The sequence below is a fragment of the Protopterus annectens genome, chromosome 11.part0 (assembly GCF_019279795.1).
Source record: "Protopterus annectens isolate FY-2018-M chromosome 11.part0, PAN1.0, whole genome shotgun sequence".
Classification (NCBI taxonomy): Eukaryota; Metazoa; Chordata; order Ceratodontiformes; family Protopteridae; genus Protopterus; species Protopterus annectens.
Window position 1 is genome coordinate 631,551,260 of NC_056745.1, and position 23,920 is coordinate 631,575,179.

Genomic DNA, 23,920 nt, shown 5'->3' on the forward strand with positions numbered 1-23,920 from the left:
TGGTGAGAAACCTCTGTGGTCTCTCCCAATTGTTGCAGGTGTCTGGTGAGGTACATGCAAAAGGAAGCTTCATACTCAATTATTGGTCTTATGAGGGCTGAGTATAATGGAATCCTGAGATCCAGATGCGATGCCTTTACTAATAAGATGCACCACATAAAAAGATTTCCTTACTACTGTGGATACATGGTGGTCAAAGTTCACACTGCTATCAACCAGAGTACCCAGATCATGTACCATTGTGTCTACACTTAGGGGACTGGTGCCTACAATGCAATTAGTAGGGATGTTAGCTTTCCCAAAGGAATAGTAATGCATTTAGCATTAATCTGTGGCTTTGGCACCAATCATTTATCTGCATTAACCCTGTCTGCAGTATAGTAACATCATTGGGGGACTCTGATTGCTCCGTTTGCAGTAGTCCGCAAACTTGGTCTGCCACAGGCCATTCAAATTTGTCTGGACTTCTGAGAAATAAATTCCAAACAATAAGGGGGCCCAACACAGAGCCCTGTGGTATGCCACTTGTAACTGGTCTTTTGCTAGAGATGAAGTCAACAACTTTGGCAGTATGGGTCTTGTCAGTGAGCCAGTTGGCTGCACATCTGGTAATGTAGGGGTTAATTCCCAATTGAGAGACTTTATAATACCAGAGTGGGGGATTGTGTCAGGTAGGTGGTATGGCACAGTCTTTCATCCAGGGCCTTGATGACCTTCTTGAAGTCAGCCATGTTTAACAGTCATGATCTACTTTTAACGAATCCAAACTGGGTTGGGTCCAGACTTTGGAGACCACCTCTTTCCTAATAAGATCCATAGTAATTCTTTCCATGGTCCTGCAGATGAGACTAGTCAAGCTTATGGGTTTAATTCCCAGGGGTGGTTGATGGTCTCCCTTTGTGCAGAGGGATTGCTGTTGCCTTCCTTCATTCCACCTGAACATAGCCAGTTCACAGGCTGTAGTTAAACATGGATCCAAGTAGGTCCACTAGGTCATGTTTTAAGTTGTTTAAAATGGAACCTGAAATGTTGTCTGGTCCTGTTGATGCTGCGTTTTTTTGGACATGGAGAGCACAGAGATGACCTGCTGTCTTGAGATAATAGGCTGAGGAATGGTAGCAGGTATTCTTTAGGGGATGACTGGAGGGGACAGAGGTGTGACGTTTGCTCCAAATTTGTCAGCTAGCAAGTTGGCTTTTACCTCTGGTTGAGTATGGGTGGTGTCATCCACAACCAGTTCAGTGGATAGCTGGGTATTCCCTTTTAGATTTCAGGTGTAGTTAAATAATGCCTTGTGAGTTATCCTTGACTAGGAAGGCTATTTTTGCTTCATAATTAGCTTTGGAGGACTTGATAAGATCTCTGATTTGTTTAAACTAGAGAGGATTTTTTCCTCTGCTGAGTCAATTCCCTCTTGTTATTGGACATTAGTTTCTTTCGGGTTCAGGTGCCTAGGCAGCAAGACATTTCCCTGTGGTACATTTGACTGGGGACACATGGCTGAAGTGACATTCAGCTGCAGAGAAATATGGCTGTTTGCAAATTCCCTGTGGGCAAAGAGAAGCAGACCCTGCCATGCTCACAGCTTTAATAACCAAATGAATGGTGGCAGAAGAAGTGATGAGTGCTGTGCTCAGTGTACAGTACATACTTATGTAACTACAACATGTAGACATGTGCTACAGCATGGAGGAAATCATGCAGGATACTGTAGTCACATTTATGCTCCAGTATGTGTTTTAGGTAATGTTCCGTAGACACTGTGAAGGGGGTAGTGGTCCACACACTCCAGTTATAAAGGCACTGCCCATTGTGCACTGCATTTGTACTGCCAGTGACATGCCCTCTGGCCAGCCTGCTGTTGATGCCTGCCATATTGCCTGCTGTCTCATGTTCCGTTGGGGACCATGGACATTGTTTTCCCCCTGTGCATTTGGTTACTGAAGTTGTGGGCATGCCAGCATATGCTTCTCTTTGCCCACAGGGAATTTGCAAACAGCCATATTTCTCTGCAGCTGAATGTCACTTCAGGCATGTGTCCCCAGTCAAATGTTCCACAGGGAAATGTCTCGCTGCCTAGGTGCCTGAACCCGTTTCTTTCTCTTGCTGTATGGCTTGTTTTATATTAGTGGCTCACCAGCATGCCTTGTTTTTTTGGCAAGACCTAGTGTTAATCTGGTCTAGTACAGCTGATTCTATACAACTGCTTAAGTGGTTATACAGGGCATTGGTGTACACCTCTGCATAGGAGTCCATATTCTGTGTTCAAGGGGGCTTTAAAACTTCTTATATAATCATTAGTAGGAGCTAGTTTGATGGGGTATCTGGTCTTATAATTGCATCAAACAAATCTCCTACCACTGAGGACATCACACGGAGCTGGGGGGGGGGGGGGGGGTGCAGTTCTCTCCCATGTTAGTGAGTACTATGTCCAGGACATTTGAGCCTCTTGTAGGTGTGCTGACTAGCTCTTCTAGAGCATTTGCATTGACATTGTCCAAGAACCTCTGAGCTAGCATGTTTGTGGTCGTGTATGTTCCCAGTTGATGGTGGTATGATTAAAATTATCCGTGAACAGTGTTGGGCTGTATGGCAAGTGACTGCAGTAAATCCAGGTATGCAGAATGCTTTCCCTGTGGTCGAGGGTCTATAGCTAGCTATGATGTGGTACGGGACTTTGCCTGTAATTTTATCTTGAGCTACCCCATGTCCAATTGTCATACTGTGTGGCCGGTCTTAAGGTGTACTTCTCCGTAATGAAGAGGGATACATCACATCCTTTAGATCTTTCACTCTCAGTTTGTGGTTTGAATGTATGGAGGGCATTGTAGCCTTGTATGCTTGGGGTGCTATCTGTCCCTTTGAACCATGTCTTGGTGACTGCACAGACATCAGCATCTTCAAAAGTGAGGAGTGCTTCCAAGGATTGCAGTTTCTTGTTTTAGACTCTTGGCATTAAGCAGCAGTACCCTGAGTTTAGAGGATTTTGTTGTGTTGGGAAGATGGTTATTTTGACATTGCCTAAAAGAGGCACCAATAGGGGTGGCTAATGCCTTTGCCAGTATCTGAAAACCACTGGCCAAAGCAGTGTGGTCTGTCGACCATGTCTTCCCAGGCTGACAGATAATTGGATCCTCTTGGAATGACATCAGAGGCGAAGCCAATTGTTAAAATCAATCATTTTTGTTTGTATTGTGGCATCATCCTTGGGCAAGGTCGAATGCTGCTGAAGGCTAAGCTTATACCTGCCTGTGATATGCAGTCTGAGAGCTCAGTCATGTCTTCTTATATAGTCCAGTGAAGTACATCTCAAGTCATTCATTCCAGCATGGACTATGACAAAGTCATACTGGTACTTGTGGTTGAGTGCCTTTGATCCTGGCACCTGGCAGGCAGCTGTCACCTTCTCCTTATCCAGCCTGGTGAGAGGAGCATCCATGTATCTCGGAATGTAGTCTCCTATTACCGGTACTTAAGGTTTTGTGGTGGTATGCCTTATGGTCTTATTTGTTGAGAGACTAGTGTGTGTTTTGTGTTGTGGTTGTTTTTTGTAGTGTGTATGTAAGTGGTTTCTGTCTCGGAGGCCTCTGATCTTTTTATGAGTTACTATTAAGTACCTTCGCGTATGTGTCATGTCCTTATTTAGTGTGGGAAGTGTGTGCGCGCTTACCAACCTATTTGCCATTTGATTTGTCGGTGTGAGTCTTGCCTCTAATTTCATAGTGTAACTACATCTCTCACATAAAGTATTTGTTTCAGGAGCATGTAGTTGTCCGTATACTTGAGACAATTGCTACATTGCCTGTGTCTATCAGGCTGGCCAGAGAGATGTTGGTTAACTGCCCGTCCATTGTAGCAGACTCTTGCTGTATGTTTTTCTTTAGGGAAGAGAACTGGTTAATTTTACAGGGCTGGTCTTATGAGTTGAATTCTGTATTTTTCTATTTTCTTTTTTGCCCCCATGCCTAGTGACCATTGGGCCAATGCCCATTCATTCACCAGCAATAGGGAAGATCAATCTGTGGTGCAGCCACCAGGGGCTTTACTATTTTGGCATTAACCCTGTGTCGGTGGCTGTTGTATAGTTTATTGCATCACCACATGGGCATTCTTTGCCCCTCACCCAGATTCATCTGCTCCCAAAAAACACTCCCTATGATATCTGGGTCTAAAAGTCACTGCTTGCAGGCAGGTTTCAGTGGGAACAGGTCAGCCTAAATGGGCCACCAACATTCTCTTCCCAGGATAGAAAATCTAGTTGCAGGTCACTTGCTTCCTTGTTCCCTTGCCTGGCTTTTCCAGTGCCAGAGTTACTGTTTGAACTCGAGTTGTCTCTGGTGGTACTTCAGGCTTTAGCCCCATGCTACAAAACTGGGTATTGTATTGTGGTGTTTACATTTTTATGTTGTCTTTGTTGTGGCCCAGATCAGTGTTGAAATAGGTCCTTGAATTGTCCCTCTTTTTTTCTTCCATTTAGGTATTTGGTAAATTTGTGTGTTTTGTGTAATTACTAATTGACCAGTTCCACTTCTTTAAATGTTCTATAACGCACTATTTCATCCTCAATTTCTCTCTTCCACCACTACTCCCTCCACCCCACTCACCTCTCTCACTCACCCACACTCATCCTCTCTTACCCTCTACACCCTCCCTTTATCTACATTGTCTAATATTAATGCTACTTCTCCCTCTGCTGTTTCTTCCAGCCTGCACGTGGTATTTCCTGCCCAGGAAACCAACTGACTGGAGCAAACCCTAATATTGGGTGGACCTACTCTCCCCAGGGAAAAGCTAGTCTCTTCATTTTAAATATACATGTGAGCTACTGTGGGATTTCTAATTATTAATGTCCTATTGTAAGTAGACTTCAGTAGCTGTAAGTCTAGATAAAAGCAGAGCCCACAACAGCGTGCACACTCACAGGGATAACCCCCTTCTCCCGAACTGCTGTGTTTCCATATTTTCACCAGTAGGTGTCAGCAAAGTTCCATTAATCCCTACCTTATTACTTATTCCACACCAACTTCGTACATCCTGCTGTGTGCTACCTTTACAGTGCCCTAGCCACATCCAACTTTCCCTCTTCTGAACAACAACTCAGACTCTGTTAGGGTTTCATTACTTTATATCCACTTTCTGCTCTTCAGCTTACTACATTCACTCCAATAAAGCCCCACCCACCCATCAGTCACCATCTTTCAAACCTCCACCCCCCCCTAAAATGCTCTTCAAATCTCCACTATCTATAACCCAATTAGCCCTACTAATCCCTCTCTAGTCTGACCTATCTCACACTTCTTCCCAAACCTTGCCATAACTCTCACACACACTCCACCACACCTTTGCAGCAACCCCACCTCCCATCCTACTTAATTTCTCATGAGCTCTTTGTCTGTAACCCAACCTATCTATTCAGACCAAACCATCTCCCGTCCCTGCACCTTCTGTACACAGCTCTTCAATTTCATTCCAGGAAATCACACATCTCACACTACCCTAACAACTCTTAACCTACAAACTTCCTCTCCCTTCTCCCACACCAAATCTCTCTCTCCCTTGCCGGAGATATCCACCCCCAACCCAGGACCCTTCTCAAACACTACTCTGAGCATACCATCCACCCAACCCACAGACTCTAAATCCATTTGCATTACAATATGAAATGCACAAAGCCTGAAAAATAGAATTCCTAACATCCATGCCTGTCTCTCACATAACCAGTCCGACATAACCGCCATCTCTGAAACCTGGCTAAAATCCTATATTAAGGATAGTGAAATCCTATCACCAGGTTTCCAAATCATTCGCAATGATAGAGCCCACAAAAAAGGTGGTGGTGTAGCAATAATCTACCTCTCCTCCCACACCATAACTCCATACACCAATAAAATCCCAACCTTTGCCAATGCTGAAATCCTTGTAGGTTTACTAAAAATAAACAACCACAAGTCCATATGCTGAAATCCTTATAGGTTTACTAAAAAACCTATAAGTCCATATGTATAGTTGCCCTCTATATTCCCCCTGGTGATAATATCAAAACTCTTGAAAATATCCTGTCCTGGTTCCCCTCAAATTAAACCTATATACTTGGTGACACCAACATCAACTGGAACACAGTCAACTCTGAAGCCCCTTCCCACACAATCAAACCTGTACAATTTCTCCCAAGTAATGCAATCACCAACCAGACCAAATAAAGATGGTACCTCTGGTACAGTCATTGACTGACTGGATCCTAACAACTCTCCCACACTTTATCACCAAAGCAGGGACATTACGTGATCCACTCAGCGATCACCTACCTGTCTTCGCCGACCATCTCCCTTCTCCACTGCAAAAACAGCACCACTACATCCAAACCTACAACCTCTACTCTCTTTCATCCTCTAACTTTCTCAGAAAGCTTAAAGCATACCAACTGATTCCCTCTAAAACCCCTTCCTATAGATGATGCAGTTTCCTATTTTAACCACTCATTCCTAACCCTTCTCCATCAACAAGCCCCTCCTCGTACCAAATGCATCAAAGTCCATCCCTGCCCATGGTTATCAAAAGACACTAAAGTATCCATGCACCAAAGGGACAAAAATTGAAACAATACCTAAACCATAAAAACCTTTAACACCCTCCAAGAATATAAGCATCTATGGAACTCAGCAAAAAAGCTAATAACTAAAGACTGCAAAGACCACTACTCCAGTCCTTACACACAAATCCTAAAAAAGTCTGGGACTCCATTTCATCCATGATGCATCCTGGAAACAAAGAAAACCCCTGCCCAGACGCCAACCTCTCTAACATTGAAACAGCTTCCCTATTCAACTCATTCTTCAGAGACTGCATAGCTAAGCTATCAGGCTCCTTCCCACCCCCTCTTCCACCACCCCCTCCAGCCCCAACCACCACCCCAATCCATCTGCCTTCCTCTACATCCTTCGGCCTCAAGCCCATTCCCACAAGCACCATAAAAAGACTTCTCAAGCTCAAACCCTGTCGCAATGGACCTGACAACCTTTCCTCCCACCTTCCTCAAACAGTCTGCAGGCAGCATTGCCTACCCCATCTCTATTCTTTTATAAATAGATCCATACAAGAATCGTACATCCCTTCGATCTAGTGCCATGTTTACATCATCCCCTACCACAAAGGTGGCAAAAACACTGATACCAGCAACTTCAGGCCTATCGCTGTCCTTTCCCTTCTTTCTAAACTACTAGAGAAAACAATGCAAGCACAACTCATGACACAACTAACCCAAAACAATCTTCTCTCCCTTACCCAGCATGGCTTCTGCCCTGGCCACAGCACCATGACTGCCCTTCTTTCCTTTCTTGAAAACATAAACCTTGAATGTGACTCAGGCAAGTTTGTCTCCACACTATTCCTGAATATGTCAAAGGCCTTTGACACCATCTCGCACACCCTAATAATATCCCAGCTCTCCACCCTGCAACTCTCTCCCTCCACCATAGCCTGGTTTTCCAGCTACTTGTCCATCCGCCAACAAGCTGTCCAATGGAAAACTTCAACCTCCCCCTTCCTTCCTACACCCACAGGTGTCACACAAGGCTCTGTTCTTATCCCTCTTCTCTTCAACCTATTCATTAATAACTTTCACCTTTCCATACTAGACTCATCTGTCATCCAGTATGCAGATGACTCAGCAATCATATGCTCAGCCTTCTCCCCCTCCAAACTCCTATCAAACACCCAACTAGCCTTCTCCAAAACAGAAGCCCAGATGCAGTCTCACCATCTGGCACTAAATGCAAATAAAACCAAACTAACAAAAACTCCATCATTGACAAACCCACTTTCACCATACAGAGCCAAAACAACACCTACCTTGAAATTGTTCCCAACACCAAGCTGCTGGGCATCATTATTGATGAACTAAAATTTGGCATACACATCCACTCCACAATCAAGAAAACCCGCCAAAAATTAGAGGCAAAAATTACAGGCACAACCACTTCGTAAGCCCCACTACCTGCCAAACTCTTGCATCCACCTTCCTACTCCTCTCCCTTATGTATAGTGCCCCTCTCTTCACCAGTCTCCATCCCAGCCTCCGATCCAAACTTGAATCCTCATACTACAAGATCTCCAAATTTGCAACCTACTCAAAAACCTCATCCCACCACTGCCTCTCTCTCTCCACACCCTAAACTGGCTGGATTTACCCAACTACCTCACTTACCTACCACTCACCATTACCTACAACTCACTATTGCCCACAAGCTCATCTTTAAACCTGCCGACTGCCCAGCTCTTGCTACTACCTTAAAACCCTACATTCCCAACTGCTCACTCAGATCCAAAAAACAAAATCTCCTTCAAATAAACAAACCTGCATGAACACCTGGCTAACTACTGCTGTCCCACTCCTTAGCTAAAAAAAATGGAACTCTCTCCCCACACACCTACACAACCTACCTAACCATACAAATTTCAAATCTCTACTCCTCTCTCATCTTTTATCCAAATGGGATTGCCCTTGTCACGCTCCACCCTAAATCTCACCCTCCCCGCTCTCCACCTTGCACTGTCACTTGACACTGATGTTGAAATTGCTGTATTGAAATATGTCCATCAATTTTAACGGTGTGACATGCCAAATGCTAATATCTTGAAGGTTATTTGTAAATGTTTAACTCGCTTGACTAAACTGTCTTTTTGTAACATGTGAAATGTAACTTGCTATTATTGTGTAGCTTTTCTCCCCTGGCCTCCACTGAAAATGGGCTCTTTTTGGCCCAGTGGACTTCCCCGGTCATCAAACTTAAATAAATAAATTAAACACCACCAACATGCACATTTTTATTTTCATCTTCAAAGTTAAAGTCCCTTAAAGGAAAGCTTCAGTTTGCAACAGATACTTCTTTCATTTTGTCTTTGTATTTTGAGATTTTAATGCATCAAAATATTTTAGTATGTATTTCCACAAAATAGCTATTACAGGGCCTGCCATACTGCATTATATTCTTGTTCACAGAATCCATTTCAAGTCCCCCCATGTGAGTGCCTTACTAGACATTAGGAAGTGATGTTTTGTTCCTTCCTGTTGATATAGATGGCGGTAATGAGAATCAACACTGGTATTATACACACATTCTGGAGAATGATGACTTGCATTTTTTCCATCAGTGACTCTCATTTTTCTCTGAACTACTTGAAATATTTACAGTAGTTGTGCACTTTCAGCAGAAAATGGTTAAATTGCAGATTTTTGTGAGAATGTTAAATTGTCATTGAAAATCCTGACAATCCTGTCCCCCATTCATCGTAAGGGGTCTGCGGTCAATGCAGGGAATGAGCCTTACTTGATCATGAGAGACTGCCAGCTATTACTTTAAAGAAGTTGACATGCAATATTCCCTCCCCAGTGCCTGTAATGGGAATAATTGTATCTTGATGTTTAAGTAAAAATGTGCTTGCTGTATTTGCTCCAAAGTGTTTAACACCAGTTATGTTGTCTATTATGCATCTAAATAGGATGTACCTTTTTTTTTACTGATGAATAAAATACCCTCTTGCATTTTGTTTCTTCACAAAGTTTTGCTGCATTGTTGCATAATACTTACGAACCATAATCTTTGAGCAGAGCAAAGATGCGTGTTCTGTTTTTGTAAGACCAAAATATAACTATATGGACTGTTGCAGTAAAATAACAACCCTGATTTTTATGGACATTTGTGAATTGATGGCATGCAGCTGAGGCTGATGTCCTTACATTCACCACTGCAGTGTTCATAGCTAATAGGATTCCATGTAGTGGAAGCCTGTCCTGCCAGTATACCAAAGCCTATCATTGCTTTAAGGTACGCTGAACGTCACCTAAATTCTCCTCACGTAGCATAGGGCATAAAGGTGACGTTCAGGCTTACCATCCTAAGAACTTCTTTACCGCCAGACCGAATGCTGTTTTCAACAGTCAATTTGCGTCCATCTGTTTTCTGATGTTTTTTTCTGTTTGTATTCCAGTGATTACGCCTATTTGCTGAAGTCTTCACTGTTGCAGATAAATACCCAGTTGGGATTTTTGTTTTTTCTTAAGTTTTTTGTTCTGTTTGGGGGGGGGGGCTAATGTCATCCAGGAAGGGTAAATGCCAGTGTGGGAAACGCATTCCCCATAAAGACTGCCACGATAAGTGGCTTTTTTGCCTGGGAGTTTCTCACAAAATGTCTTGTTCGATTTGTCAGGTGTTTGTCCCTAAAACACTTAGTAGTAGGTTTTCTTCCCTTTCTTTGTATCTTGAGAACCAGTGTCTTAAGCTTCTTACTAAAGATACTGTGAATGGAACTTCCGACCCCAAGGGTCAGCTGTCAGGGAAGAAGCAGGTGAAAAAGGTAAGACTGGAATCTTCCACTGTCCAGCCTCTGCCAGGTGTTTCTCCCAAGGTTATTACAAATCCAGAGGCTCACTTGACTGTGTTGGATTTCTCCACTGTGTCCAGGTTGAAGGCCAGTGAGGATCTGGTGGGCAGCCCATCCAAAGAGGCTTTGTAGGTGTCCATTTCGGACATTCAGGGGCAACCACAGTTGGTTGTTTCTGAGGGGTCTAGGGGGGGTTCCGCAGGTGGTTCTTGGGGAAGAAGTACCTATTGCAGTTGTAGAATGCCATTCTGAGTCAGAGCCTAACTAAACATGTTTCTTCTGCTCCTGGGGATCCACAAAGTGAGCGGGATGCCCCTTTATTCACGGGTTATTTAATGCTTTACTGTCATTTAGGCCTCCTCAAGGGTTTTCAGTTCCTGCTCCTCCTCAGCCCTCTTCTACACTTAAAAGACCCAGGGAATTGAATTCTTCTGAGGAAGAGTGGGATTCTGATCAAGAATCCCTTACTTCTTCTACCCAGATTCCTTGTCCTTTAGACTGCATGTCTGAGGAGGAGGAATCTAATAGTCCAGATACTCCTGAGGAAATTTTCTTTCGTGACACAATCTCTAGGATGATGGAATTTTTTAAGTGGGATTATGCCTAGGTTTCTGAAATCCAGAAGAGGTATGAGTTACTGCAGATGGAATCTCTTAAACCTGCAGCTATTCCTTCTGTCTTGGCTGCTTTATTAGATGCTTTTTCCAATGCCTCTAAAGCACGTGATTCTCTGTCCCCTGCTCACAAGATGTCTCACAGGTTTTAGAGTGCCTGAGGATTGTTCTTTTTGGTCAGATGCCCTGCTGCTGACCCCTCTGTGGTGTCTGTAGCCTCTGATAAGAAGTCTCAGTTGCTTCCTTCATCCAAGTGACTTCTGATGACAGCAGAACCATGGACAGGCTGGGTAAGAAGGTTTATACTTTGGCTACCCTAGCTTTTAGGGGTATTAATCATCAGACCCATATATTCAGGTATGTGTTGGCTCTTCTTTCTCAGGCTTGTCAGTTTTTTTCTGATCTTTCCAGACTGAGAGTTAATTTTCTGCTCTTTTCTTGCTAGGGACTTCCTCTCAAGTAGTTTGTCATTCTAGCAAATGTAGTTATGATGCAGCAGATGCCTCTTCTAGGGCTGCTGCTTTTGGTTCAGTTCTGAGGGGGTATTTTTGGCTTATACTTTGACCTTTACCCGATGATATTAAGGCTAAGTTGATGGATGCTCCTCTGGATAATAAGCTTTTATTTGGGGAAGCAGCTGCTGGTTTAAGTCTCTTCAGGTCAAGTGGAAGGCCTTACAGGAGCTTAAACATGTCTGTTTCTCCTGTGCCTAAATTTCAGAGAAACTAACCTTCTAAACCAGCCTTTGTTCATAGGCAATATTGCCCTCCTGCTTAAAGGTATAAAAAGAGTGGTAAATGGGCTCTTCTACTAAGGCCACTCAGACTGCAGAGATTCAAAAGCCTTCCTTTCCTGACAGACTAGGTGCTGTCTAACTATCTACCTGTTTCAATCACATTCCTCTCTCCGCTTTTCTTACTCTTCCTGTTTGGCTTTGAATCACCCACAATTCTTGGGTTCTGTGAGTCATTCATCAGGGGTACTTCATGGTGTGGATTTCCTGCCATTTTATGGGTATTCCTCTGCCTCCTTGGGAACAACTTCTTTTTTTCACAAGGTTCTTTATCTCTTGCCTCAGTGTACTATTCAAGAGGTGCCTGTGTCCGAAAGGAGGAAGGGGTTTTCAAGAATGTTCCGAGTGCCCAGAAAAGAGGGTACTTTGAGACTGGTTCTAGACCTATCTCCTCTAAACAGTTTTTCTGAAGGGTGCCTTCCTTTTAGATGTTGTCCCTTCAGACCCTGTTTCCTGTCTTGCCTCCCTCGGGCCTTTCTGATGTGTCTAGATCTCAAGGATGCTTATCTCCATATTCTGATCCATCCTCTTTTTTGGGAAGTTTTTGCGTTTCTCTGTTGCTTCCCGAAAGTTTCTGTTCTTTGCCTTTTTTGGCCTTTCTACTGCCCCAAGGCTTCAAGGGATCCAGATATTTCCTTACTTGGGTGACCTGCTGATTCAGACATCCTCTCCAGAGGTCCTTTTGCAAAATCTTCATTTTACCATTTCTCTTATTCAGAGCCTGGGGTTCATGAGAAAACTTCAAAAATTCTTCCCTGACTCCTCCTCAGGATCATGTCTTTCTGGGTTGCAGGATTCAGATGGTGCCAGTGCTGGCATCACTGCCTTTTCCAAGGCCTTAACTCTCATTTCTTATTTTCAAACTCTTCTTACCCAGGTCTCCATTACAGCCAGGGAGTCTGAGAGCTCTGGGTTTCATGGCTTCCACCATTCTGATGCTCCCTCTGGCCAAACTCCATGTGAGGAAGTTCCAGTGGTTTTGGAAGTCTGTGTGGTTTAACATGCACATATTCTAGACTTTATAGTTCCATTTCTCCTTTGTCTCAGGAAGGAAATTCTGTGGTGGATTCAGCAGTTGTCTCTGAATCCAAGGCTCCTTTTTCATCCTCTTCCCTCTCAGGATCTGTTCAGACACTTCACAGACGGTACCAGTTTTATGTGGTATATCAACAAACGGGTAGATCAAGGTCTTACTTTTTTTGCCTGGTAGCACTTCTGGTATGGGATCTGTCTGTCAAGTATCAAGTGGCTCTTCATACAGTTTATATTCCTTCAGATCATAACCTTGTGGCAGACGCACTGAGCAGGTCCTTAACTCATTCCCACAAATGGATGTTTCACAGGGATGTGTTTCTGGACATTGTTCACCTTGGGGGTACTCTTCAAGATCTTTGCCTTCCCTCTGAATGGACAACTTCCTCTGTTTTGTGCTAGAGTCACAGGTCCTCTGGTATGGAAGGTGAACACCCTCTCATTTTCTTGGAAGGGGATATATTTTTATGCATTCCCTCCCCTTCCTCTCATTGAGAGTCCTGTTCAAGAGTCAACAGGATGCTCCCAAAATCTTGTTAGAGACTCCCTTTTGGCAGCGACAGCACTGGTTACCTCTATGTCTGCATCTAGCCAAGGGCAATCATTACAAGTTACCTCACAGGGTGGATCTACATGGGATTTCTCAAACATCCCCACCTGTCCAAGCTTCAACTGACAATGTGGGTGATTAGGGTTTTGATTCCTCAGACAGATTTTTTCTGAGGACGTGCTCTAGGTCATGCAGGAGGCCAGGAAACCTACTGCTAGGAAATCCTACTTATCTAAATGGAAGAGGTTTTCTGTTTGGTGTATTTCACAACCTGGACCCACTTACTGTGGATGTTCCTTTTATGTGAGTTGCTCAGTGCTGGTTTGGTCTATTCTTCTGTTAAGGCCCACTTATCAGCTCTTTCTGCTTGTCTACCTTTAATTCCTCTGTTAGCCTCTAGATTTTGAGGCCAAGCAATTTCTGAAAGGTGTCCTTTAATATTAGACCTCCCAGGAAGCCTGTTCTTCCTCCTTCAGATCTTAATTTCATTCTGGAGAAATTGACTTGGGCTTCTTTTGAGCCTGCTGTTTCAGCTTCCTTGCAACAAGCTGTCACTTTTGCCAGATGGGTGTCTGAGTTGCAAGTCCTTATTTTTGATATTCCATGAGGACAGGGTGTCTTTGCATACTAATCCTCCTTTTATTCTCAAGGTGGTTAATGAGTTGTCTCTTAATCAGTCTATTAATTTGCCTTCTTTTCCCCCCTGTCCACAATCTGACAGTGAGAGGGTGCTGCATACCTTAGACGTGCATAGACAGCTCAGATTTTATTTGGATAAGACTAAAACTATCAGAAAATCTGATCAGTTTGTTTCCTTTCATCCTAGGTATTTAGGATTGGCTGTTTCCATGCAAACTATTTTCTTCTAGAGATGTCTTCTTCTGGTGCTTTTTTCAAAGGGATCAGATACCAATTCATTTTTGAAGTGGCTACCTGAACTTCTGTGCATACTTTTACCATGCACTACAAGCGGGATGGTATCTCCAGAGCTAGAGCAGTTTTTTGCTAATGCCATTCTTCATGACTTCTTAGAGGGCTCTATTGCTGCTTCCTCCTCCCACGTTTCTTCTTGAGCTTTGGTGCACATGCGTAAGTTATGGATACTACAGAGGTGAATGTAAGAACATAGTACAGTTGTGTAAAACCTTGCCCTAATGGTAGATGCCCTTGCCTTCACCGCTGCAGTAGTCACTCCCTCCCTCTATCTCCCTAGTCTTTTTTTTTCCTTTCCTGGATGTGCAGGTTCTCTTTGGTTTTCTTTGGACTGCTGTTCCTACTGGGGCAATCATTTCTGAGAATGGTATGGGCGGAATGTCACCTTTATGCCCTATGCTACACAGAGCGTTTAGGTGACATTCAGCATACTTTAAAGCAATAGTAGGCTTTGGTAGACTGGCCAGACAGCAGGCTTCCATGGCAAGGAATCCCATAAGTTATGAATACTGCAGTGGTGAAGGCAAGGACATCTACCATCATGGTTAAGATGTTACACAACTGTATTTTCCTTCAGTAGCAAGTAGTCACTTCATTAAATCATAATTATTACTCCTTGATTTCTGTACCTGGTATTTCACTTCAAAATAATCCTTGATTATGACTGACTAGTTATTTTCTGTGTTGTGCATAAGAATAAAGCATTACTGTCTGTAAAGATGTACTTCAGAAATAAATACAAGCAACAAGTGTTTGTATAAAAATGTGCATACTGTTGCTGTGTTTCTGTTCCTCTTTGCATGCAAAAAAGGCAGTGGAAAAGTTGCACCACACTGTCCAAGTGTTTTTATAGTGGTTAACGACAGTGGCCAGACTGAACAACTTTGGAGCAGTATTTGATAGGAGGAACTGTAGATTTTCCTGTTTGTGGTGTGTCACACAGGCAGGGAGTTTTCTGCCAAAGCACTTGACAGGTTAAGTTTAAAGGGAATAAAACCAGGTGCTACAGGTGCTACCAGAAGATTAAGGCTATCCAAGTCAAGGAAATAAGAGTTTTATAAACTACAGGCTGATTTCTAGTTTTAGTAACTAAATCAATACCATAGGGAGCAAAAATCTCATGAGTGAGAAATTGCAGGTGAGGATAGACTTTTCTAGTGTATAATTTTCTGTTCACATGGTAACTGTATGAATTTGTTCATTGTTGTTAAGTTACTGTAAGTTGTGTGACAGCATGCTTCTACAGGGTCCAATTAAGATTTACAGTAGTTTGAGTGACTTTCGTGTTGGGCAGCCAGCTGAAGTGAAGTGTGTTGCTTGCACAGCAAAGTTTACCATCTGCTAGTCCCTGGAATCTGATGTTATCTAGTCACCATTCCTCACGTTAGGGTCTTGGATCCAATATCGGATCTGAGCCGGCATACTTGGAGCACAGCTTAGCTCAAGCTCCTCCCCTCCCATAATGCTCTGCTGCCTTACACTCCCTCAGATCTCATTTGCTGCTCAGTCAGATGCAAATTGCTCAGCTCCTCTTAGTGTAAGTGTCTATTTTGTAAGGTTTCTTAAATTTCAGTGTTTTTTCTGAGTTGTAGAATAAGTTATCCCTTCTTAAATATCCCCTCCCAGTCGATTCTCACCTTTTTCTGTCCTTTTCACGGGGTTTTGTGTCTCAGCCTATTTAATGTGGTGTGTAAGTAGTGATTGTTAGATTTTAAGTTCGTGCTTCATGAGTGCTTTGGACAGTCTTATCAAGTTTTGGAACTTTGGCTTTTTTTTTTTGACTTAGGTGAGGTTGTTTCCTGGTCCAGTTATGTCAGATAAACCTTTGGGGTTTAAAAGGTGCTCCTCATGTGGGTGAAAAATGTCTATTTCCAACTCTTATGAAGAGTTGCCTCTACTGTCTCAGTGGCAACCACTTCATGGAATTCGGCATTTGTGCCACTTTGCATCCGAGGGCTTTGGTTGACCGTCACACAAGAAGCTCCTTATTAAAGTGTTATTTTGGATCCTGTGCTGAGTTCGGTTGCAGTTTGGTCAGATCCGAGAGTCGTGTCAGAGCCAATTGTAGTGGAGGATCTCCCTTTGGATCCACTGTCTTCAGAGCCGGTTCTGTCTTCTCTGGGTAGGTCTCATTCTAGGGAATACAAGAGATGACATTCAGGCTCCAAGCACAACTATCCCAGCAAGTCCTCCATATCCTCCTGATCTTCCAGGAGTGCCCTCCCTATGGATAGGATGATATGGGCCTTTCTGAAAGCTCAGATGGAGTTGGGGCTTCTGGCTTCCCCAGCCCACAAGTCGGGAATCCAATCTCCCACTCCCCCAGTTTGATCACTCCTCATCCAACCAGTGGCTTGGATTCTCAGGGACTTGAGTGGAGGCTAGGGGAGCTCTGGGGACCAGTTTGGGTCCTTCCCTGATGGGATCGTGGTTGGTACTGTTTCTGTTCCCCCAGAACAGACCATCTAGCCGGTTGGGACTGTCGAGCTGGGGTCTATGGGGTTGGATTTGGGACTGGGCTTTTTGGACTAGTCTCATCCTCTGGGCACCTTGGCCTTTGACAACTCCGGTCTGGTGCTGTCTGGTGGAGTGGCGGGCTGGAGGGGGTCCACCTTCTCTTCTGCTAGGGTTGTATTGGCAGGAAAGGGGGATGGAACCTCTTCTAGTTCTTCCGCTTTCCGGGCTGCCAAAAGATCTTTCTCTGCTATCAGAGCTGCCTCTCCCTTGCATGGTCATCCTACCTAGCCAAAGTATCAGTGGCTTGTATCATCCTGCTTCTGGTCAGCCCATCTGACTTGGCCTCCAGGGGCCCCTCCTCTTCTGAGTCTTCCCCGCAATCGCTGGCGGAGGAAGTTCCCAGGAAGAGGACATGTAAGAGGAGACCTCTTGACTCCTCTATGGAGTTCCTTACCTAGCTAGGATATATGGATGCTGATGATGGGGATGGGTCCATGAGACATACTCGAGATCCTCAAAGCCAAAGGCAGTTGGTGTACCCAAACCCTCTCCTCAGAGGAAGCCGTATGTCTGGAGGTTTTTGGTATGGTCCCATCCACCTCTTGGGTGGTTCCCCCCCCCCCCCCCGCTGATCGTCTCATTGATCTTGTGGCCAGCAGGGCTTGGAAGGAGCCAGATACCGTGGAGCCAGTGCCTAAGAAAGCAGACATGTTTTTGAGCCCACCAACCAATAGAATATTTTGGTCCAGAGCGATCCTGGTGGATGCTATTGTGGTGGCCACTGCCACCAAAAAGGAATTGGCAGAGCAGAGGTGTTCTGTCCATCCTCCCAATCGTGAATCGAGGGCTATAGACTGGTTTGGAAAGCGGGTGTTTATCTCTGCTGATTGTAGCCTGCGAGCATTAAATTATCTTGCACATTTCACCCATCTGCAGAGGGATTTGATAAAGGAACTATCTACTGTCCTCTCTGGGACCATATCTGAGGAGGAATTCAAGGTAGTTTCTCCAAAGCTGTGCAACCCTTCATTCAGTTGAAAATTTGTCCAAGAGTCTAATTTCTAGTGCTGCGGAAGGGTCCTCATGGGCGGCAGGCTCAGATATCACAATTAGGCATCATGCCTGGCTCCATCTGAGCAGGTTTGCAGAGGCCTTCAAAGATGTCTTTTGTTAACGCCCCCTTTGAGGATTCCACACTCTCTGGTCCCACTGTGAAGGAGACTTTGACCCACAGTGAACAGGAAGGGAAGATCTTAGCCATTGTGATCAGGTTTTCTGCCCCTTAGAGGTCCTTTTCCAAGACCCAGAAGGGGAGTAAGAAAATGTTATTCAGGAAGACAGTCTCCCTTTCAAGATGTTCAGGAGGATTCCTCTTCCAGGGGATGGGGAAGAGGTTTCAATGGTAGACATCTCCCCAGGGGCAGTGGAGGCCTGTAGAACCAAGGTTCCAGGGAACCCTTCTCTGAGAAACATTTGCAGCATCCCTGAGGTGTTGCCCGGCTGTCCGTCCCTAGAGGCAGTTGGGGGTCAGTTATTGTTGCACCCCATAGCCTGGACAAGTGTTGCAAATGATCAGTGGGTGCTGGCAATTATATCCAGTGGTAATTGCATTCCCTTTTTGGAAATTCACCCAAAATTCAGTTCTTTTCCGGACATGTCACCCAGTCAGGAAGAGGCAGCCCTATAGGAGGTTGTAAATCTTCTTCAGAAAAGAGGCATCCAATGGGTCCCCACAGGACAGAGAGGATCTGGAACTTATTACCACTTCTTTTTGGTTCCAAAGAAAACAGGAGACCCAAGTCCTATTTTGGATCTCAGTCGCATGAACCAGTTTGTGCAGAAAAGTTTTGGATGGTCACTGTGCAGTTGATTGTGCCTCTCTTGCGCAGCAACAACTCGATGTGCTCAGTGGACCTCCAGGACACTTACTACCATATAAAAATGGATTGACGGTCCCGGAGGTTTCTCTGCTTTCACTTGGGAGTCTCATTTTCAGTTCCGGGCCCTGCCCTTTGGTCTCACCTCAGCCCCTCGGGTGTTCAAACGCATGGCGGTGGCAGCAGCTCATCTCTGGCTGCAGGGAATCAAAATTTTTCCGTATTTGGACGATTGGCTCCTGATGGCCCCTAGAAGTCACCAACTACTAAACAATATTCACACTGTACTTTCCCTGTTCTATCTGCTGGGCATTACAGTGAACATGGCGAAATCCTCTTTGATTCCAACCCAAAAGATGGAGTTCATAGGCATTCTGTTGGATACCACCTTTCAGGTCCCAGCCTTATCTCTTTGGGTGTTGCTTATTTGCGACCAAGTTTGGACCTTACTGGAGCTAACTTGTCCTCTGGCCTCGGTCATTCTCAGGTTCATAGGTTAGTACTAGGCTAATCACCCTTGTGGGCCATTTTAAGCCTAGCCAGTTACCCCATGTGAGAATCAAACGCTGCACCTTATGCCTGCAAGGTGAACACCTTAACAATTCTGCCATCCCCCCCCCCCACTGCCTTTTATTTGGTACCGATGGCTCGGTACCATACGAGGGTTCTTCAATGGACCCTTGCAGTTCACTGGTCAGAGTTGCTGCATACCCTATCCTTTCCCATTCAGCTCACCCCAGTGTGTCACAAACGTCTTTCGTGGTGGATTCGTTCACTGGGTCTTCTAGCGGCAGGCCTTTCATTCCTCCGACTCCTGTGGCGACAGTCACCTCGGACACTTCCCTCCTGGGGTGAGGGGGGGGGCATTTCCAGGGACAGACTATTCAAAGGACATGGTCACCATCAGATACCAAAGTGCACATTAACGTTCTGGAGATGAGGGCAGTCCTTCTGTTGTTGCAAGCCTTTCAAGACTGCCTCCCCCAGGGAACGATTGCAGTTCTATCAGACAACATGGCTGTTGTGTGGTATATAAACAAGCAAGGGGGCACATGTTCTTATCTGCTGTGTCTCGAGGCCATGAGGGTCTGGGAGTGGGTGATGGCCACGGGGCACTTTCTCATTGCATCACACATTCCCAGAGCATCCAACATGTTGGCGGACAGATTGAGCAGGGCTATATTGACTCCTCACGGGAGGTCCCTGAACCCATTGGTGGCTCAACAGATCTTCTGTTGGTGGGGTTATCCAAGCTGCAATCTGTTTGCATCTCCTCTCAACCACAAATGCAGCAACTTCTTTGCATTGATCCCTCCAAAGGGGGAATCCCCCAGGGACGCGCTCACCCACGATTGGCCTCCGGGTCTCCTGTATGCCTTTCCTCCATTACCTCTAATTCCCAGCGTACTTCAGAAAGCCAGGTGCCTCAAGAGTCAACTGATCCTCATTGCCCCTTTTTGGTCTCAGCAGGTGTGGTTCCCCCTCCTAGGGTCTCATTTGAGGCATCCACCCTGGGTGCTCAATCCAATTCCGGATCTGCTATCTCATCCTTCTCTCCTACCACTCCCGAACCTTCAGACCCTATGCCTGACAGTGTGGTATGTCCACTTCCAGTGATTTCAGGCTAGCTTCACTCCTAAAGGAGATTATTCTTGCTTCCCAGAGGTCCTCTACTAGGAAAGTTCTTTCCAGTAAATGGAAGAGGTTTTCGGTTTGGGCAAAGAATAGGAATTTGTACCCCTTCTCTGTCCTTATTCCTGAAATACTTCTCTTTTTGACTTCTCCCTTTAAGGAAGGGGCTAGTTTTTCCACTATCAAGGTACAGTTGGCAGTGATTTTAAATGTTCACCTTGGTGGTAATTCTGCCTTTTCTGCATGCCTCTGCAAGACCTCTTTAAAAGTTTCTTTTTTTTTTTTTTTATTACAGCCTCCTGCAAAAACCCCTTCTCCCCCATGGGATCTGACTTTGGTCCTGCAGGTTTTGACAAAATGACCCTTTGAACCAGTGGCTTTGTGCGATATTAAATTTCTTTCCTGGAAGACTGCCGTTTTAGTGGCAAGAACTTCGGCAAAGAGAGTTTCGGAGTTGCAAGCTCTTACTATCAAGCCGCCCTTCTTAGTTTTCCACAAGGACAGGGCATCTCTGAAACCAGATCCATCCTTCATGCCTAAAGTGGCCTTACCAGCGAATCTCAATCAGTGTATTTATCTCCCAGTATTTTTTCCTAACTATTCCAATAAAGGGGGAATATATTCTGCACACATTGGACGTTCATAGTCAACTTCGATTTTATTTACATAGAAAGCAAGAATTTAGGCATTCATGCCAACTATTTGTCGCCTTTTCTATTAATAGAAAGGGCAGAGGTATTTTGAAAGTCACGTTTTCCCATTGGATTTCGCAATGTATTTCCTTCATTTATTCTTCAGAAGGTATTTCCTTGGCTACACCAGTGAAGGCTCATTGTACCAAGGCAGTTTCTACTTCCAGTGCATTTGCAGATCGTCAATCTTTAGATGACATTTGTGCAGCAGCAATGTGGTCATTTCCCATTATAAGTTGTATTTGGCTTCCAGAGGAAGGGCTTCATTTGGCTCCACAGTTCTTCAGCATGTCCTTCCTTGAGACCTCCCAGGATTTAGGTAGCTGGGAACTCTGACCCTAACGTGAGGAATGGTGACTAGATAACATCAGATTTATAGTTGTGTACTTACCATAACTTGGCATCTGTGTTATCTGTAGTCAACATTAATCACAATCCCACCCTCCAGCCCCCTTCCTGGAAGATTGGTTAGATTTGGTGGTTCTGTTTTAAGTATTTTGGTCTGTCTTCCTTCCTTATGCAAACTCGATCTGAGGGAGGGGAGGAGCTTGAGCTAAGCTGTGTTCTGAGTATGCTAGCTCGGATCCAATATCTGATCAAAAACCCTAACGTGAGGAGTGGTGACTACAGATTACACAGATGCCAAGTTATGGTAAGTACATAACTAAGTCTCTTGTTTACTTCAGCAAATGCAAATAAAACTGTTTTACTCTTTCAGGTTCAAATACCTTCTTGTGGGAGTTAATGGAAGCTCAAAACATGTATTGGCTCAGACACCATGGTCTGATGCAATATTCACCAAGCAGAGTAAGTTTGTTTTGTATTACATGCACATTGTTGTAATTTCTCAGAGCATATGTTGATTTTAAACAAACTGTCTTTATTCCTAGTTTGACTTTTGGAATCGTGCTGCTTTCAAGGCTCTTCTGCATGGAAATGTAGTTTAATACTTATTAATATGGGTTACTTTGATTGTTTTTCCTGGTGAACAACACTTGGTGTGAGCAGAAAAGCCAAATAGTTGAATAATGTAAGTATGAGTCCTTTGTAAGACCAAGCACAGCAGCTTAAAAAAGCTGGCAAGAAATTCACAAGCCTAAAACAAATGGGTGAATGGAGTTAAGCTTGTGGCTTGTATAGTATATGCTCAGGACTCCGACATTTAAGTTAAAAGTTTGTTACACAAACACTTTTGTAGAAGGGCAAGCCCAGCAGATTCCCCCATACCTAATTCATTTGAGTCCAAGGTTGTATAGCTTCAGAGAAGGGGCAAATAGTTTTGAAAACTGATGTTTCCACCTTCTAGGTTTTGAGACTTTGGAGTTAGCAGGGTGAAAGGATGCAACCCCCCTCCCCCCAAAAAAATGTTTTGCTATTGGGTAGAACAAAGTGTTAGCTTTTGATGTCCTGTTTCAAAAAGTGTCATGATTAGTGAGCTTATGCCCAAGTGCTTTCATCCCTCCATGTTGGGCTGTTTTTGGCTAGTCTTATTCCTGTCAGAACCTCTTAGAACAAGAAACCTGGACAAACCCATTAGTAAAAGTGGGGCAAAGGCCCAAAAATTGGGACAATTTTTAATATAACTCTTACAAACTTAGTTGAGAGAATAGCAGGTTTTGCATTGGCGTTAATTTTCTGAAGGGTATGAAGTCAAACTCAAATGTCTGTCATTTCCTAACATCAGTCTTCATTGATTTGCCACTAATTTGCCAGAAGACCACAATTTTATGAAAAATGGACCAAAAATATGGAAAAATCTGGATATTCTGTGAAAATCTGTACAGTCAAGAGGTATGATGCACATTTTCCATATGTTCTGAATTGCGAAATGTGCACTGTCAAGTAAGCAAGGATCATATTTGTTCCTGTTGCAACAAGCTATTTTTTGCTGTGTAATTTTATGTCCAACACTTTCTAGCGTTCTGTTTTTTTCCCTGTTTCTCAGAGCATATAGTTCTGTAGTATGTAGGAAGTGGAGAATTACTTGAAGGCAGAGAAGGTTTTGCAGAAGACTGTTTCCTCATTGCAGATACCATAAAACAAGGTTAATCTAGTTTACCAGGAATGTCTTGAAGTAAAGCTTCTGTCAGCAGACCTGTTTTTTTTACTCCGTTTACTGCTATTTCTTTGTTGCAAGAGGGAAGGAATAGAGGATGGTCTGTATTAGGATTTTAAATTTTTGATGAGATGTAGACTCAACCCAGGTACTAAATTGAAATGAAAGCATTAAAATCAAAGCTTAAAAATAAATTTTTAATTGTCATTGATCCACAGCACAAGGTTTAATGTAAGTTGAGCATTTATTTCTGCAGCCACCACTATTGCTGCTGATAAAGCCTCAGTTTATAACTGTCTTGGTAAACTAGCAATCTGCATTCAATCTGCAAATGGAAAATAAATAGGGAACACTTGTACTGTTAAACAGAAGGACAACTTTAACCAATTAAACAGAGGAACTCTAATTGCAATAAAAGCAGGAAACTTAAAATGAAAAATTAGGAAACATGTTGTGGGGGGGGGGTGATTGAAATGACGTTTGTGTGAACCTTAAAGGAGAGAACTCCTTCATCGAGTCAGCTCTTGTGAGCAAGCACTGAGTTGCTTAGGAGCACTTGAGGTTGCTGTATGAGGAGCCATTTCTAATATGCAAGTCGGGTGGTGCAGAAGTTGTCACAAGTAGTTGATCAGTTAATGGGGTGACTATAGAGGATAAAAACTCTAACAGTGGACAAACTAGGCACAAACAAAGGCACCAGGTCCAAGAAAAAGCATCAGACACTCCAAGTACAGCCACAATTGGCTAGGAATTCATTTTAATAGTATAAGCGCTTTTGTTTTAAAAAACATGAAACTTCATCAGATATTTTCCCCCTCCCCTTCTTTAAATAGTACATACAAAATCATGTGACTCTCCAAAAGCAGTGTCATGTGATCATGCAAACTCCGTATATATTGCCAGT

At 43.9% G+C, this 23,920-nt stretch overlaps 1 protein-coding gene across 1 annotated transcript in view; it reads left to right on the forward strand.

Moving 5' to 3' along the window:
• Positions 1-23,920, forward strand: part of UPK3A (uroplakin 3A) — a 931,143-nt gene that overhangs the window by 275,130 nt on the left and 632,093 nt on the right. The window contains exon 4 of the mRNA XM_044087232.1: positions 21,679-21,767. Within this exon, the coding sequence (XP_043943167.1) occupies positions 21,679-21,767 (89 nt within the window). The remainder of the gene's footprint in view (positions 1-21,678; positions 21,768-23,920) is intronic.